The sequence below is a fragment of the Clupea harengus genome, chromosome 22, assembly GCF_900700415.2.
Source record: "Clupea harengus chromosome 22, Ch_v2.0.2, whole genome shotgun sequence".
Classification (NCBI taxonomy): domain Eukaryota; kingdom Metazoa; phylum Chordata; class Actinopteri; order Clupeiformes; family Clupeidae; genus Clupea; species Clupea harengus.
Window position 1 is genome coordinate 8,373,266 of NC_045173.1, and position 18,862 is coordinate 8,392,127.

The 18,862-nt window shown below is 42.7% G+C and overlaps 2 protein-coding genes across 11 annotated transcripts in view; both read left to right on the forward strand.

The window, feature by feature from the left end:
* The window catches only part of pld1a (phospholipase D1a), a 34,505-nt gene extending 32,647 nt beyond the window's left edge, over positions 1 to 1,858 (forward strand). For all 4 annotated transcript variants that reach the window (XM_031559281.2, XM_031559280.2, XM_031559282.2 and 1 more), the window contains exon 26: positions 679 to 1,858. In XM_031559281.2, coding sequence (XP_031415141.1) covers positions 679 to 903 — 225 coding nt within the window. In that variant the 3' untranslated portion in view covers positions 904 to 1,858. The remainder of the gene's footprint in view (positions 1 to 678) is intronic.
* A 6,430-nt stretch (positions 1,859 to 8,288) lies between these two features.
* Positions 8,289 to 18,862, forward strand: part of tnika (TRAF2 and NCK interacting kinase a) — a 75,620-nt gene continuing 65,046 nt past the window's right edge. For 3 of the 7 annotated variants that reach the window (XM_012837025.3, XM_031559695.2, XM_031559696.2), the window contains exons 1-2: positions 8,291 to 8,681; positions 17,007 to 17,072. In XM_012837025.3, coding sequence (XP_012692479.2) covers positions 8,625 to 8,681; positions 17,007 to 17,072 — 123 coding nt within the window. In that variant the 5' untranslated portion in view covers positions 8,291 to 8,624. Of the gene's footprint in view, positions 8,682 to 17,006; positions 17,073 to 18,862 lie in introns of all 7 variants that reach the window. The other 4 variants (XM_031559693.2, XM_031559694.2, XM_031559691.1 and 1 more) reach the window with 3 other exon arrangements.

An 18,862-nucleotide genomic window follows, 5' to 3' on the forward strand; every position in this document is an offset into this window, starting at 1 on the left:
GTGTCTTTCACTCACTCCATAACCGTGCCTCTCAATCAATGCCGGCAGGCAAGGCGGGGGGGCGGGAGGGAAGTCGAGGCTGGGAGGCGAGCTGGCAGCTGCCACGTGGCACGGCGGCACGCTGATGAGTTTTAATGGAGCGGCAGATCCATCTTCTGCATAGCCATCGGGGGCTGACACTTGCTGTAACACTCTGCTGGCAGCCACTGCCACGGATATGCCTGACGCACGGCACCAAGCCCATGCCCAAACCCACTACATGTGCTTAATGCCACCTGCTGGGTGTTCAATTGGGTCGCGGGTGTTGCCCTGCTGCTAAAAGCTTCTGATTTCTTAAATAATTACACTCGGGACGTTCCATTTCCATTAAGTTTTTTTTTCTCTCTGAAATTTGTCTGGAGCAAATGAGGCAATACATCTTCCACAAGTTTAAACTTAGCTTTCATGTCTCACACATACAGTGGCCCTGAGAACTCTCTGCAACATACACATGCAAATAGATCAAACACAAGCACATTAAGGAAACATCACACATGTACATTACTGTAAGAACTTATATCTATACTTCTATGACTCAATATATTTTTTTAAAACCTTAAGTTCAATTACACTCCTGGTTTTAATCAAATAATTTCGTAAAGAAATGATTATTGATCAATTATTGTGTCCTGTGAACAGGTGTTCAACTGTCTGCCGTCCAGCCTGGTGAGGAACATGCAGGAGCTCCTGGACTTCAAGACTAGGACAGAGCTGGACAAAGAGGACCCTGCTCAAGCTCGGGAGCTGCTGAAGAAGATCCGGGGGTTCCTGGTCCAGTTCCCCCTGGAGTTCCTCAGCGAGGAGAACCTCATGCCCTCCATGGGCACCAAAGAGGCCATGGCACCCACTGAGCTCTGGACCTGATTCTGGTCCCTCTGGTGACCAAAGTCTGTCCTCAGTTGACCACTGGTACGAAGGAAATCTACAAGGACTTAACTCACATTTGCAGCTTTACAAGGCAAAGTATGGCTCTACCAGTGGAACTCAATTATGCTTAGTGTCATCAGATATAATGCCTCTGTACAATTGTTTGTTATTTTATAAATGGTATTTATATGACATATGCTCTGAAGGGATGTTGCACTCATCTTAAATGACAGACCACCTGATGACAGGAGGAATATAACTACCACACAGACCCATGTGCCTGAAGTGGAATCTGGACCTAAGGGAGATTTCAACAGGAAAGACAATGTACACAAACTCTAAGGATTTCTACTGCATCACCTCACACTCCAGAGATGCAACTATTTTAGTCAGCAGTAAATCAATCCAAGGCGTCATGTTTAGTGCTGTTCGCTCCCCTGTATTTAAGTGCTTGGGACAGGTCAACTCCAGTGGTTTGTCTATAGTGTTGGACCAGCTGTAAGACGCTAGGGGATTGCCGGGACATGCTTCATGAGTCTCACTATCCTGACTATATGAAGGTAAAAATGATTCAAGAGCTATTAGACAATCTGCCTGTAATAGGTGAAAACTGCTGAATAGCGCTGAAGCAGTCGAAATCCATTACTGGTGAGCAACATAGACTGAAAGCCCAAATTGCCAGACCTCACACCACTGATCCTTACATTCTGTATGACTCAGCTGTTTAGAAGCAGTTGTCCTACTGCATTCTCTCTCCCTCTCCTTCTCTCTCTCTCTGTGGTTGATTGATTTGTTCTTTCTCTGAAAAATATGTCATTTTTATGTGACCGCCGCTCCTCTCTGTTAGTCAGATACATATCTCTTCATTGATTTATTACTACAGATTGACACCAATCCAGCATTTAGCCATAATAAAGCAAACCTGTCTTCATTCTCAGGTTTTTTAATGATAGCCTCTGCAATCTTTCTTTCCTGTATGATTCCTTCAAGTGAATTTCTTTGTTACTAGTCCTTTGCATTACAGGCGCAGCCTGTCTCTCTCTCTCTCTCTCTCTCTCTCTCTCTCTCTCTTTCCTCCCCTGGTACTGTAGGTGTGCTGGCTCTGTCAAAGAGGCATGGCAGGTCTGTTGCTGGGAGGGAGAAAAACAACTCGGATGTCCTCCCCCGGCAGACAGCCCCAGCACAATTTCATCACCGGCATGTCATTTCTAGTTAAGGGTGTCTGGGCTGGGGGTTGATGGAGCAGAGAATTTTTGGTTCCAGAGGGATCTTCTGATGGGGCATCACGAAGATCTGAGAGTTTTCTGACAGGGTTTCAGCAACAAAACGATTTTTTTTCCAACAAGCTTAATTTGGGAAAATTGTCCAACCAGTGGATACTCGCTGTTTTCCTGTGTATTATCGTGTGCATTAGACGGCAAATGAAGGGAGCACTTGGGTGACAATGTAAAAAACAATGAATACATATGCATTACATACATGTGTATATTAAGATATTCTTGGACAGACACACACACATATATACATTCAGGCATACACACATACAGTACATGGTGGAGGAGGTGTAAAACACACAAAGCAATTTAAATGCAAATCTATCCAGTTGCTCATCATCTGAACACTGACATTGTCCATTTGACAGATGTCTTTAATTATTTCTTTTGAGAACAGTCTGGTTGAGATATATTAAAATTACAAAGTCACTGTGTTTTTGATGGATTATCACCATGACCGGTGAAGGCATAGGATCTTAAATGGCCTGAACGGCATGCTTGTTTAAAGTTCTGTTTAACCTCAATGACTGTGCAAGAGTAATGCTCATAAGGAGACTCACTTGCTTTTGCTTGGCCACAGCAAAGTTATTTTTTTTTGCATTTCCATTCAGTGGGAAAGAATGTATAATTTAAAGAAAGAAAAAGCCTAGGGGCTGTTAATATTCTTCCGTGCATAGTCATCGGAGTTATTTTCAGAAACCTATTAGCACACACACACACCGCGCACACACACACACACACACACACACACACACACACACACACAACAAATCCACACACACACATACACACACACACACATTATATTTCACTATCCATGGCACGTCTTTTTACACATCATGTTTCCCCTCATCTAATATTGTGTAAATATAATACTAGATTGCAGTATAATCCCCTGCACAACAACAATCATTTGCCTCGATGACTGATGATTTCAGATTCAACTCTGACTTCCAAATATATTCTACCTTAATAATGGTATGTAAGTGTCTCGGAGAGTAGACATTTTGCCCCTTTAAATACATCTCCCATATAACTCCAGTCTCCATTAATCTTTCATTAATTTTAATAATTCATTGTGCATAACTCATGTACCAGTTGTCCTCTGCAGTCCCTGAGGTCTTCCCCACATGTGAAACTGAAACATCTACAGTATAGACCTTACATAGCACACTCTTGTTGTGACCTTCAGAGGTCGCCCCCTCATTTCTATTAAGTCTTCCTTCAGCTCTCTTGAGAAGGCTCACTGTCAGGCTTTATGACAGTCTATGCTGTATTGTATTCTATATGTGCAGACCTGTGCCGCTGTAAAAACTGAAAACACACTCTTGAGTGGCACCAGGAATGCTCTTACTCACATTTCCAAGGAACTGAGAAAAACTCAAGGTCATACCGCGCCCCCTCACTAGCTCCTGTCATGGCTGGTTCTCAAACAGCAGCCAGAGGGGGGAGCTGTCTCCATATGTCACAGTTATGGCTAAAGGCATGTGGGAGCAGTCCTTGGGGATAAAATGTCAAGAATAACTGAATGTTCTCCATGGACTATCTAAGGCACCATTCAAAATAAATCACAGGAAGAGTTTCTCCGCAAGTAAGAGTGAGCACTAAAATCGTATCTGTAGACGTTTTGCCTTGACACTGTGTGCACCTCACATTATCTCAATGTAGTCGTGTACAAGTGCAGAATCTAGCATGACATTGTGAACGTTGACAAGGCTCTCAGCCAGACAGCACGAGACATGATAATGGTCAGGTCCACGTAGAGGTGGAATTATGGACCAGGGTATATTTTGGGAAAGCAAGGCTGAGCACAATGTGATCACATGATCAACAAGCTGAAAGGTGGTTGGCTGACCATCCTCTCCAACGGAGCTACTTTTTTGGTTCGTCTTTGTGAAAAGGGGTCAGATATTTTCCCTCAGACAGTAAATAATGCAGAGAGGCTCTTGACTGTCAAGAGCCCATCGTCCAACAATAGCTTGCTCTAATAAGTACAAGTGTAATGCATTCACTTAGAGGAGAATATCAAAATATCTAGCAGTGGAGTTGATCAAATTACCCTTCAGGTGAACCAACAGTCTCTCATTCATATGCAAATGGTAATGGAGCCCGTGACTGAACACATAACCAAATGTGACATGACAAGTAGTGACACTCAGCACAGACTGACAGCCCAGGTGTATCAAACCCAGCAGATAAGACAAAATGGCTCTACTCCTTTCTGACACAGTTCAATTATCTGAGGGTTTATGAAGCAGAGTTATATTACATTAAGCTATATTAGTCTATAGATGAGGCTGTAGGTGATTATGTTAGTGTGGCAATATGAGTAAAAAAGCTTTCATATACTTACATGGAGATGGCAAGCCAGTGTTTTCTTTTCCAAGAATAGAAAACGTGTGGACAAATCCAACCAAAACATTAAACAAAGCAGAGTGACAGGGTAACACCATGGTAACCTCATGGTGTCTCCGCTGAATTTCCCATATGAATACTTTAACCTCGGGGTTCCAAATGGGCTGAGCTTGTAATGTCAAGTGGAAATACTTTGTGGTTTTAAAAAAGTCTCCTCGGAAAGGTGGTGCAGAGTGATCTTCCATTCTTAAAACATCCCACTCTTTCACCTGAAAGAATGATTATCACCTTGGGGCTTAGTGGGGGGGGTGGAACGTGGGGAAATGAATCAATGAAGTCTACTATGATCAGGACAAGCAGTCACTCATCTATCCTTTCTAAGGAAAATCACACTTTTAACGTGAAGGGGAAAATGCTGTGTCATCCAATACACCAGAATAACGTTTTGCGAAGAGATACGTCAGTCAGCATTGTACAACATGTCCTCCACTCTCTCGGTTTCCTGTTTAGTCTCCAGGCTTATCAGAATCCACACACCATGCCACTTCCTTTCCATCGTGACCTTGGATTATGGGGAGCTGTGGAAGGCGCACACAGTAATCACATAATATATTATTAAGCAGGGAACCATCTGAGATAATAACCATGCAGTACATTACGACTGGACGATGGTGCAGTTTTGCACCTGCTTACAAATGCGTGTCTGCACATGCACTCACACACACAGACACACCACATCACCACCGCATGCACACAACTCCCTCTCTCTCCCTCCTTCACACACACACACACACACAAAAACACACACACACAAACAGGTTTACAACCAGATCGTTGACGCCATCATTGAAGTAAGTAGGCTAAAGCCCATCACGATCATAAATCAGCTTCAGAAACACAAACACACACACACACACACACACACACACACACACACACACACACATACACACACACATGACACAATCTTGAGATGTTGTTTGAGCAACACACATAGATACAGAGACCCAAACACTGTCCCTTGTTAACTCTCTTTGTAACAGTCAACTATTCTGAGGTTCGGAGAAGATCCACGGAGTAATAGATTACGCCAAAGCTATCATTCACTGTCACTGCTGGATAACTGCAGAGATAGATGGGGGGGGGGGGGGGGGGTAAGAGAGAGAAGGAGACAGATGGAAGGAGAGAGAGCAACATAGAGCAAGGGACAGGAGAGAGAGAGTGAGAGAGAGAGAGAGAGAGTCGGCATGATAATGTCCTGAGGGATCGGAGGCAAGAGGGGACTCTGCCAGCTGCATGCATACTCACTTTTAGTGTATGCTGTGGATGTCTCCTATAGTAGTCCACCTTAGGGCCGGCTGCCAAGAATTAAGTGCTGCAGGCGGTGACATTGCTAAATACACGACCTGACTGCAGCATGCTAAGGCAGAAAAAAATGCCTCTTCTAACAATAGCAAAAGCTCAACTGTGAATATAACAGTTAGGTCATTAGGCATAGCAATATTCCAAGAGTTTCAACTGTATTTATGTTACATTAATATAGAAAGGTAAACAGGCATATACATGATTCCTTTTTTGGAATCATGCTAGAAGAAGTAGAAAAAGGACCTTGAGAGGGCCTCCATGCAGATGAGTCAATAACTGCCAAGGACTGGATTTTTTTGGTATTCATTCTGTTCAGGGAGTGGGTGAACAGGAGAATATGTTTGTGCAGGGATGTACTTTGTTGCTAAACAGATAAGGATGGTTGAAAAATCATATGTGTCTCATCACTAACTTACATGGAAGTTCACCGAACAGGATATCTCAGCTATATTCTCTCCTCATTTGCCACAGAGTGTCTGGGCATTACTAAGTAATGCAGCGCAGTGTAAAAGGACCGTCCAGATGAGATCATTAATTCCACTCTCTCCCAAAGCTCAGCAGTTTTGAAAGCCAGCCTTGTTGAAGTCAAACGTGCTCATTGTCCCCTCTTTAATTCTCTCCCTGTTTTTCTCCTCAGTCAAGCATTCACTTTCATATGATTTCATTCTCTCCCCCCATCTTTAGTCCTTGTGGGACATGAGTCACATGGGAGAGGAGAGCCACCAGATTAATATTATTTACTATTGACACACCGCAGTGGGTGACGAAGAGTTCCTCTTATAAAGACTATGAATGCAGAATTATTGGTGTTGTTGATTATATGTACCCTTCCTCTCAATCATTTCTCTAAAAATGTTCAGTGAGACAGGTGCGTGTGAGAAAAATGTTAAAGTGTGAACACTGCGAGAACACTGTACACAGCAAAGGAATAGTGGATTGAAATGTGACTTCAAATGACACAACCAAAAGTCTGACAAAGACAGAAGAAACTAACACGCAAAATCAATCATGTGTTGTATAAATATGGGACTGAGAAGTAATAGCTTATGCTTTCGAAGAACTAACAACCTCAGGGTGTAATTATGCACAAATAGAAAGGGAAGTCTCCAATGCCCTTCATATGAGCACAAGACATTCCAAGTGTTCATGAATGGCAGAAGAACAAAAAAATCTGATTGTTTGTGAATTGTATTTGCATTTTCGTTGTATATGTGAAGCAACCTTGGGTGTCTTGAGAGGCACTTTTAAAAAGGTATTATTATTATTAATATTTTTTTTAGTAAAGGAATAGTCTTCTTATGTATTCTGTATATCTTGCTCATTCTCTGGTCTCTGCATGTAGTGTCCATCTGCTAACATTTGTCAGGGCAAGAGACAAGCAAATTCAACGAATGACCTAAACCATATAAACAATAACTGCATTACTGATGTAGGGATAACAGAGCCCTGTTCAGCTGTGGGGAATTCAATGCATCTTAGGTGCATTGAATGCAAGTGGGTATGAGAATAAAATAATAATCTTTATTTTGGCACAGTTAGCAGATGTATTTTTAGTACATCATCAATACAATAACAAAGTTCACTGACATGTTTGTGTTTTCCATGTAGAGAGTTACTTCTTTGGTAAAGAGTACACCTGTAGCTGCATCACAACCTACATGCCAAAACATTTGAATCTGATATAACTGATGATATGTATTTGAGGTTTGTTTGTCCAGCCCTTAAAGGTCAAGAGAAAGTAGACTTAAGTGACTTGGAAAATAAACTTCAGAGGTCCATTTTTAGACATGTGATTTTTATATTTAAATATTCATTCATAACTCCATTTCATTTTTTCCCTAAGAAAACACTGCAAACCTAGAAATGTAATGATTGACAGTGCTCAACTGAAAATCCAAAAAGTTCCCTGTTAGACAAGGTTCCAAGGAAGCGACATGTGTCATTTCACCGACCTCGCCCTCATTAAGAGATGAACCCGTCCTGATATTCACACAGCTCTTATTATCAAGTTTGCACGTGATGTTGACTTTGGTAAACCATTTTAAATGTGTGAGGATATATAAAAAAAAACGGCTTGGCTTCTCCTACAACCCCACCTCTGACTATGATTTATGAGGAGGACTATTGAAACATAGAGCCTATGTAGCATTTATCAACAATTGTTTGGCATTTCTGTTTCAGACCACTGTAGCTGCTAAATAAATGGTTGATTAAATATAATCCAACCTATTGGAACTATTTGCTTAATAATACCTATTCAAAGTTTGACTCAGACACCGGAATCGGTATCTTGTCAAATTATCATCCAAATATCACCTCAATGAGGGCATGATATGGGCGTGTCGGTGTGTTGTGCCCGCCCACAACAGTAACCACTCCTGTTTTATATGACTGATCCTACCGCCCGCTCTCTGTAGCCTGTTTGCTGTGGTTGTAGAGCAGCACATCAGAACCTTTATCCTTGGTGCAGTGAACATGTTTTCAATAGAATGCTCTCATTCCATGCATGCGTGAGTAGACCGGCTGTAACCCACTGCCAGTGTTGCGGCGTGGCCATTGCCTTTGGTTCGTTTACCGGAAGATTATTCTACCTCCTCTTGATTTCTCGTGGGTTTTCCTACGAAGTGATTGCATAGTCGTAGCCGAGGATTCTCTTAGCTTTCCCCTTAGGTAAACGTAATTATATATCACCTGCTTTCGCTGTAAGCCCCATTCACTGGGAACATGGCGAGCGACTCCCCGGCACGAAGTCTGGATGAAATAGACCTCTCCGCGCTGAGGGTAAGTTGAGAGATAAAATTAACATCACTGTAGCCTAACGGTTGTTGGGTGTTACTATACGTGCACCTGATAGTGCCCATGCCCTCGCAAAGAAAGTGTTGCTTAAAGCCGACCTGAACAAGTGGAAATGTTGCATTTCAGATTGCGTCCTTTGTTTCCTGTGCTGACCTAACTGTTTCTTTGTTAGCCAACGCCAATATTACATTAGAGAAGATTTGTCCCAAATAGCTTTTTATTTATTTATTTATTTTTTACCGCACTGTAGCCTGTGATGAGTTAGCGTTTCTCCATCAAAATCCAGCTCACAGTACACAATCTAACGAAGCCTGCAACCTACATCAGTCACTCTCCTTGTCAATATTAAAAAAAAAAAAAAAAACATATTAGGATTGTGTCTGGTAACAGTAAGATTTTAGTGTTTAGGCTGACAGTCCAAATGATTTGCGGTGATAAATGCTCTCCAAAAGCCTTTACTAAGACACACTGATGTAGGATATAAAAGTGTTTTGTAGCCAAATATGAATACTAGAAATCGAACGAATGATATTCTATGCTTGTTTAGACAGTCGTGTGAATAATATTTGTAGACCATGTCACCCAACCAAATGAATCCCTGTAGTCTCTTGTCGTTCATCGCGTAAATCTAGGCTCAGAGCTCACTGCTGGACCCAATTCTTTTGTTCGCCTAGTGGCTTCAAAATCCCCCTCGCTGCACGCTTACAAGCAAGGGCTGGGTATGTGAAAGCGCACATGACATTTATGAAGGCTATAGAGCTTCATGATGATGGGCGTTCAGAGTTACTGAAAATATCATTCAATGCCTCCAACCCTACAACCGTGAACATTCTCAGTGTGGTCATGCGAATTTTAGTTTTCGTTTATTTTAACAGTGTAACGGAAATCTTAATAAACGAATAGCCAAAGTCCTAATATAGGCTGCAAAAATGATCACGTCTTTTTAGCATTTAGGCCCTCTCTTTGATTCTTAAAACGAGTCACAGGTGTATAAGCCATATATATACCTATAACTGGGCGCCATCTATATCTTTATGTACAAATAGAATTACTGCCAGACCGGAATTCTGTATAAAATGTGATAATACCGGCACCATGGTCAGGTGTTGCCTAATGATTGGTAGATTTAATGTCATTTCCAATGATTGTGTGCAACTAAAGATGCATTTCCGCAAGAAAATGGGAAGTGTGATTGCTCAGCAGAAGTAGAGGGTCACTAGGAGTAAATCCCCGTATCAGACATAGGAAAATAATTGCAATGCACAGGAAATTGTGACAGACTTGTGTTGAACAAACTATGGAAGGACACACATATATCGATGAATAGACATCTCTACTGTTATCATTACATTACCATTGTCACGCAACATCAGTCAGCATCTCCTCTGCAGGGACAGCGTGCACACGCATCACATACATGTGCATTCTCTGTGTCTACAAACACAATAGATTTTTGTTAATCAGTACATTTTATGTAGGTATGAGGGCAATCTGTTGGTGTACTCTTGTATATTCTGTTAAACAAAGAATGTTTGCATGTGTGATGTGAAGACAGATGGGAGATGAACACAGTATTATTACAGGCAAACTGTGCCGATTAAACAGAGTTGGTAGTTAGCTGAAGCCAGCTGCCTTCGCTTTCTTAATGTTTCTATCATCGTATTATCACTACACACTTTTTGCAAAAGGATGATTCATACGTCCTAACCAAATTATGTTCTAATATTATCAGCTGTTGCGAATAATGTAGCCCCAAAAAGCATACTCAGTTTGTCACTACATACATTTGAAAGAGAGTTGTAAAATATTTCTGCAGATGCCTGTTTTAAATATTTCATATAGAAATCCACAGACTTATTGGTGTTCTTTTTACGCACTCAATTAAATCCCTAATAGTCTATAGGCTACCAAGGAAAATGTTTGTACAGTTGTACACAAATGTTTGCAAGCATCAGCATCAAAGTAAACCACTTGTCTTTGCCACTGACAGGCTCAGTCTGGCAACATGGAAATGTTCCCACCAGAGATACTGTAGGCCTGTGTCTGTTTGCCTCAATAACTGTAAAAACAAAAACATAGAAAATTAGTTTCTACAGTTCTCTTCTTCCGGTTCCGGTTTTATGAGTAAATGTAATGCTGACATCCATTGCTTAGCATTTTGTTAGTAGCTTAGCAGCTCTGTCACTTCCTATGTGACCATTTATGTTGATTACCAATCAAAAAGATAGTGACAGACATGTTTAAACTGACCCGTATGAGCAGCTGTGTGTACACAAACTAACATTAGTGCCCTATTGTAGGTTATCAGATAAGTTGACTAACAATAGCTGTTGAATGGCACTGCTATGGCCTTCCATCTACCTAATAAATGAGTAGTTTGTTATCGTGGACATTAACGTACCTTGCCACTGTGAATTTAAGCAAACCATCAGCTGAATGTAGGCTGTTAACAATCCACAATGTTTTAAGTGAAAAAAGCGAACAAATTACATTTCTATATTCCATCTTGATTGCAGAGCAACACACACCAGCGCACAAGTATAAATGCTTGCAAAAAAAAATTAAAAAAATAATAAATAAATAAAACTTAAGAAGAACTAAAGAGATATTGGAATGTAGCCCACAGTTCATATTGCATCAAGCTAGCATAGAAAAGAGGCACACCAAGGCAGAGCTTCTAGGTTTCAAGGCAGCTCCTGTGCTCCGGTACACCGCACAGCCCCAGGAGTACCATTTATTAGCTTCACCAACACATATACACATTCACACACTCAGGACGACGAGAACGAGAGGCAGGTCACATTACACTTACGGGTACATTGACACTACACAGACACGCTAATCTTACACAATAAGCTAATATGGACTTAAATCAACATAACATTTATTTTGTCTACAAGTCACACATGCTATCTTCAGACACAAAAGGGATACGCAACCCTACACAACCCTATCCGCTACAGCACAAACAACACAACACCCGGTGCATACTGGTAGGCTAAGCAACAGTCTGACCCCAACACACTGCAATATCACGAGCAGTAAGACAATATTTTAGACAGGCCATCACAAGCAGGAAACTGTAAGCATAGATGTGTATTAGAGAGGTATTGGGTCTGCTGCAGTACTGGGTTGCTGTCTGATTTTACTTCCCAGGAAGTAGGCACAGATCAGATGTTTGGTCACTGTGTCGCACTGTTTCGCAATACTGTTACAATATACAATACTGCACTGTTCACACACAACAAGCATTCTGCATTCAAGTTATGTCTTTTGCCAAATACATGCACTGTGTCTCTGTTGGCATTTAACTGAAATATCTGGTTGTTGTTATCAACCATGGGGATGTTGTGCTGCTATTACGGGATGGTTTTACGTCTGTGGTAGATAAGCTTCCCGCTAAAGAGATAACAAGTTCCTCGTGTTTTTGTTTATTGACTTTATCCTACCTGAGCATGTGCTTCTGTGGAAGTCTTAGGGCAAGGTCTTGTTTTTTTTTGTCATCATTCAGCCAGATTCCACATACTCTATTGTTCTGTATGTGTGTGCTGACACACGCATGTACATGCTTGGAGAAATGAAGGGTGGAGAAGTAGGTCATCTAGAAGTGGAGCATTATCAGGAGCAGTTGGCAAGCTTTTCATTGTGGCATACTGTACACCCGGATGCACCATTCAGAATCGAGCCCTGTGAATGGTATAAGGGTCTACAGTGCCCCTGATAAACTCAAAGATAAGGAATATCATCTCTGATTACTTCAGACTTACAAGGAAGAATACGTCAAGGACAGACATGCATGAGTCATATATTAAGTATGACTGTGCTGAAAGGCTACTCAGAGTGGTGCAAAAAAAAAAAAAAAAAAAAGCTTATGAACCATACATTTTTGGAATTTTTGTGGTAAACCGTGGATAACTGAAACCATAGTTAATAAATTGGTGGACTCGGGGGTTCCACTATACGTTTATTATTTTGGTCTCCTCTCTCCCAATGTCACTTGACTGTCTGTAATGCTGAAGACATGGGGGACAGAAAAAAAAAAATTGATTTATTCTTTTTAGCTCAATCACAAATGCAGAGCTCCATAGATTTCACTGGAAAATCCCTTTTAGATATACCTTATGGAATCACCTCCTTGGTCTGCCCTTTTTGTTCCTAGAAAAGGTTAGTGCGGATGTGTGTATGGGCAGTGACACCTGTCAAGTGAGCATTACGCACCATGACCGGAATAAACCCTCTTTGTGACCTACTGATCTGAACGTCACCCATTATAACACAGATTGAGGGGTGTGTGCACTGTGAGGGCCCTTCAGAAGATGCCATGTGGAGCTTGAGTGATAGAGCGAGCCTGGCCTGTAGGTAGGGGCATCTTTTGAGGAAAAGAACAAGTGGAGCTTGCTTGAGGAAAATGTAATGACCTAAAACTGCTGGACAATCAAAGTATCATCTTCATAGGATGTATCTGAGAAATGGTGTAATTTGAGAGTGGATGCTATGTGTTCCGTAAATGTCATTGATGTGTCCTTTTCCCAAAACTGGAAGTGAAGGACTTGCGCAACATCTTTCACTTCTTTTCTGGCTCAGGCTGTTGTGTCTGGCTTCACTATGCTAGAGAGCGAGAGATGGGGGAGGGGAGGGGGTGAACGGCTGGTTTCTAGCCTAGAGCTTCAACTGTCCTCAATCCTCCCTCCTCCATCTCCTCCTCCCTCCCTCTCCCCGCTGTCACTGTGCCCCCTGGTCGACGCCCGCTGACCCATTTCCCGTCTGTGTCTGCAGAGTCAAGTGTGAGGACTACTATTTGTGTTTATTTGTTTGGTGTTTGTTCCTCTTTATTAATCAGTGAAACTGCAAAGTTAAATCTAGAAGCTAATAGCTGTCAACTTCTGACAGGAGATGGGATGTTTTTGTGCCACATGCTTTGCCAAACCATGTATTTTGATGTGGATATTTATAGTGAGATATCAGTTTCATCAGGGCCAAGGATTATGTCTGTTTAGTTGTTTTCTCCACAGTATGTGTAGCGCTGTTGTTGGAATAATAATAATAACCATTATCTTTTGAGGATTACTTTAACCCCATCAAATAATGACTGTTTATTCTATCCCTCTTTTTTAAAGTAATGACCTTTTGACAATGACCTTAAAACTCAATATTGTGTCCCTTTGGGATTGTTACCCGGATGAGGAAAAGAGGTTGCATAAGCCATTCAAGATGTCAGTCTTTTAGGGATGACCTCGCATAGGGGGTTGGGTGTATTGGATCAACATATAAGGCCACCTTTGAATTTTGCAACTAAGAGACTTTTTGGGACACTCTTTGAATATGTTTTTCCATTATAAGTTTTGAAATAAACTGTGTTGGTGGATTTCTTTACTCTCTGTAAATTCCGTTGTGAGTGTGTAAAGTCAGTCAGTCACTGACTTACCATTCTAGCATAATTTGGGGGGGGGGGGTTCGTTGAGTAATGTCATGTGAGCACCAGCAGTGCGTCAGACACCACATGAGTGTGGTGAGCAGTGAGTCGTTATGGTGTCTGTCAGTGTGTGTGTGTGTGTGCGTCTGAGTAGAAAGAGACCAACTGCTGCATGACTTCCATTTGATGAGGAAATGAAGGAAAGCACTCATAAGTCATCCCATTCAACCACGTCAGTTAGTATTTCAAATAAAGCTGCAGCTGCTTTGGTTTTAGCACGTCGTGAATGGCCTTACCACTGTGGTCAAGCTCACTTGGACTCTAGATGACAAAAGCAATGTGTGATTATGACTGCTCTTACACACACTAAAGTGTGTAGGCATTTTTTTCCAGCTGATTTTGCTAAATAATGTTGCAAGCTTTACAGGCAGAAACCCATACGCTCAGCATTGACCTGTGTTTACTTTAGAGTTCATTCGTTTCATTAAGCCTCTAATGTGAATGCAAGGATGACGGTAGAGAAGTGATTATCTAATACGGCTGTGCACTTCGCTCAAAATCAGTATATTAAGTGGTCTTGGACATGACAATGACTGAATTAATGCAGATCTGGTTTGCAGACAGGGCTTGGCTGAAACAAGACCTCCTAAATGTCTTCCTTTTTTTTCTCCCATCCTCACCCACCTAGATAGCCTCTCTGAGTGCATTTTGAATGAACTCTTTTCATCTTTAATGGAACACAGCTGAGAGAGAGATGGATCTAGAGAGAAAGAGATGGAGAGGGGGGAGAGCGAGTGAGAGAGAGAGAATACACTCTCAGATGCTCCTACATTTTACATCTCTTGCTCCCACTCTCAAACTTGATCAGCAGCCGTCTTGACCGGGGGGGGGGGGGGGATCAAGCGTGTCTGGAATACATACGAAAGTCTGTCTAAAAAAGAAAAGCAGAAAAGATGGGTGGGGAAAATAAAAAAGAGCGAAAGGCGCTGGACAAGAAGATGATGTACACGGAGGGCTCGGCCTGCCTGTCTGCTGACTCAGCTGAACAGAGGGGCTGTGCTGTCAGCCCGTCTCCTCAGACAAAGACGGGGTGTAGCGAGAGATGACAGGGGGTGGGGGGCAGAGAGGAGAGGAGGAAGGAGAGCAGGTGAAGGTGTATGAGTTGAGAGGAGGAAATGTCAGTTGTTGTATTTTTTTCCCGGAGGATACAAGAGAGTGAAGTAAAAGCAGATGGGGTTGAAGGAAATGGCCACAGATGCCTGCCCTGTCAGACTTGAAGAGGTTATTCATTTTAAGTGCCTCCTCAGTGTACCTGAGAGAAAGTAATTGACAATTATTAAGTGAAGTGAAGATTTAACAATTATTTTGAATTCCATGATGCTACCATTTCTCTGACATGGACTTGGCATATAGCAACTGAGTGTAGCAAGGTAGGTTTTAGTGTTTTTATAATTATATCACCGTAAACTATCATATAATGATGTCTGTTTTGCTTTGTCTTAGGTAAAGTGGTTTCTCGGTTTGTTTATTTCTGTATTTTTGATGTGTATGTTTGTGTGTGTGCCTGTGTGTGTTTATAAGTTGTTTATGTATGTCTGAGATGGTGTGGTGTTCAATGAGACTGCATGCCCTCTGCTTTGACAGTATCCCTACCACTGAGTGTGTGTGTGTGTGTGTGTGTGTGTCTTGAGTTCACTCGGGGATGGCTGGCCCCCTGAAGGGCCCGTCATGTTTTTTTAAGCCTGGGTGGAGAGCGAAAAACTGTCTGGACACCTGCTGCTCTGTGTAGTCCCTGTGCCACTGCCCCAGACTATGGATTACTGTCTGTGTGTGTGTGTTATGCCGCAGCTGTTGCAAGGTTCTCACACACACACACACACACACACACACACACACGCACACAGACTTCCTCCTCTTCTATGGTATTTCCATGTGTTCAGGTACAAGGTGTGGTCAAATCCACTCAGTATTATTAGCTAGAGATGCATTTGTCTCACGTCTCCACTTGAAAGACCGCACACCCACACATGTGCAGATAATACAATATTTGCTCCATCTTGTCTTCAACTCTCAAACTCGCTTCTGTGGAAATCAGCGTCAGCTTTCAAACGTTTCTGCCAGTGGCTTCCCAAGCTCCGACTCTGTTTGCTTTGTCCTTTCAGCAAAGTCATCTATTCGGAGGAACACCAATCCCTGCCTGCCCACACACACACACACACACACACACACACACACACACACACACACACACAAACCACCTCCCATCCAAATTCTTCTACTCATCCAACGCGAAAGGGTGTGATTGTACAAGCCCCAAACACCAGAGACTCGGATTAAATGATCAACGCTTTGAAGTGCAGTGAGCGTTTGAGTATGGCATGAGTCAGAGACCCATAGGGAGCTTGTGAGTTCAGGTTGGGAATGTTAGGCCCTCTCTTATGGCAGACTGTGATAAGAGCTTGCGGCCCCTGTGTATGTTTGTCTCACTCTCTGGTGTTCATTTCAGGGCTACCTTTACTTTGGGGGCTGATAAGCTGTCACTGCTTAAGACTCCTTAAATGCAAGCAAAATCAGATGTGCCCTCTTGCCTAATTGGTTGCCATTCCGTGTTAATTGTCATGTTTTACCTGATGTAGTAGGTGGAAAGGTGCCCTCAGCAGTTTGGATAATCTTAGTACTAGTGATATTGGCTTCATACATACATAAGCTTAATACCTGTGGTATTTTAACACTTGTTGCCACAGTATAAACTGGTATCGAGGAAATGGTGGGATGCTAGATATGTGGCAGGTGCCCTGGTGGTGAATGTCATTACTTTCTGCTACGCAGCCTTACAACTCTTTAACCACAGCCATGCTTTGCCAAACCTTAACTATGTCCTCCTTTTTTTCCCACAGGACCCTGCTGGCATATTTGAGCTGGTCGAATTGGTCGGCAATGGGACATACGGACAGGTGTACAAGGTAGGATACCTCTGACACACCAGTTCAACACATCATGCCAGTCCCACTGCCTGGTCTTTGAGTTGGTGATGCTGGGTCTGTTCGAAGATGTGGCTCTCTCAGGCTGCAGTATCCATCTATCTATCTATGGTTTTCAAGCTCTCTGAATCTTCGGACTCTCCTTTTTGATCTTTAGCTCCGAGAGGATAGCGTAGCTTTTCCTGGATGTATGTCTGTTCTGTTCTCTCCCCTTCTGTATCATTTTAACTAACAAACACACACACACACACACACACACACACACACACACACACACACACACACACTCCAGAGACTACCTAGCTCAGCCTCATTTCATTGTTGCCAAGATGAGAGCGAAGGGAAATAAAGGGGGGGGGGGGGGGGGGGGGGGGAACTTGATGTTTGGGGCTGTGTGAAGGAGCTGTCAGAGACTTGAAAGGGGTAGGTTATTTTAGCTTTCCTCTGCAGTGCAAGTACAAAGGAATGTTCTGGATGCCAGTGTGTTGTCACCAGGGTTTGGGCTGGTGCTGGAGCTGGTATTCCTGGCTAATACCCAGGAGGGTGGGCTCCCACTAACTTACTCTTTGATGTGGATCTGTACCACAGTCAGCCGCTTCCACCTCTGCAGCTCTTATTTTCTAAAAGAAAAAAGAAAGGGAAACTGTGGTAAAACGTAGTGTTAAACACTCCCTCAGTCTAATAGTATGTCAATTCTGTTTAACCTTCTTTTGGGCTTTTATCCTTCTCCAAAGCCAGCACATCACACATCGCGCCTTAAATTGAAGTAATGCTGTGGACCCCATTACATTTTTTATGCCCTGGTAGAAAAAAAAGTAAGCTCCTAAGAATGTTCGATTTATCCCCTGCCATAGCCGAAAATGGAGGGGGGCAGGGCTGGTCTGGAACTTGGTAATGGCACTGTGATTAAAATCGGCTCAGTGTCTGTTCGCTGCCTCACCACTTCCATGGTGTCTGTCATGCTGAGTGAAAGCAGCTCTTCTACTGATAGAGTGTTAAATAATTCAGTGAGGCAAATTTACAATGAGGGGAGGCGGGCTCTTGCTATATTGTGTGCTCTCTCTTTCTCTCTTCCTCTCCTGCTCTCTCTTTCTCTCAGAGAGGGCTGCAAATCTGCTTTTGCTCTCTGAGAGGGGCCAATGACGTGGCCATGGGCCAGTGCTGGGAGATGGGCCCTGAAATGAGCCTCTTTAGTGGGAGTATTAACTAAGCCTGTGATGTCTCTGGCGCTCCCCAGCACTCCCAACGCAGCCGCCCACTCTCTCTGTCCGCCATACAGCTCCCCTGGCCCGCCATACAGTTCCCCTTGTCCACAAGACCACAGTTCCGGGGGTGAGCGGTGGGAGGTAGGAGTCCTCTTCACTGGTCTAGTTTGGTGCTGGCTGCAGCCAGAAGCAAGGTCAGGGCTCCAACTCAAAGCTGCAAAAGAGTATACGGGAAAAAATAAGCTTTAACTCCACTTAAAATGAGAGTCTCGTCTGTAGGAAAAAGTGGTGACCGTAAACATAGCACCTATTCTCCAGGGTGGCTGCTTGTATTGATTGTTATGTAGTGCCTTGAATGGCCTGAGTCACTGGACGTGGGGGGGGTGGTGGTGGTGTTCATAGCTTTAACATTGACTTGATCAGTTTTGTCTTTTGCTTTGGTCCCTCTGTTGCCAGAAAATGGCTGTTGGTCTCAGTCTGAACTGGAAGTGTGCTTCCTCTATCTCCTTCTGTTTATTTAGTGTGCAAACTGCTCTCATTAACGTTTTAAATGACATACAGCTCAAC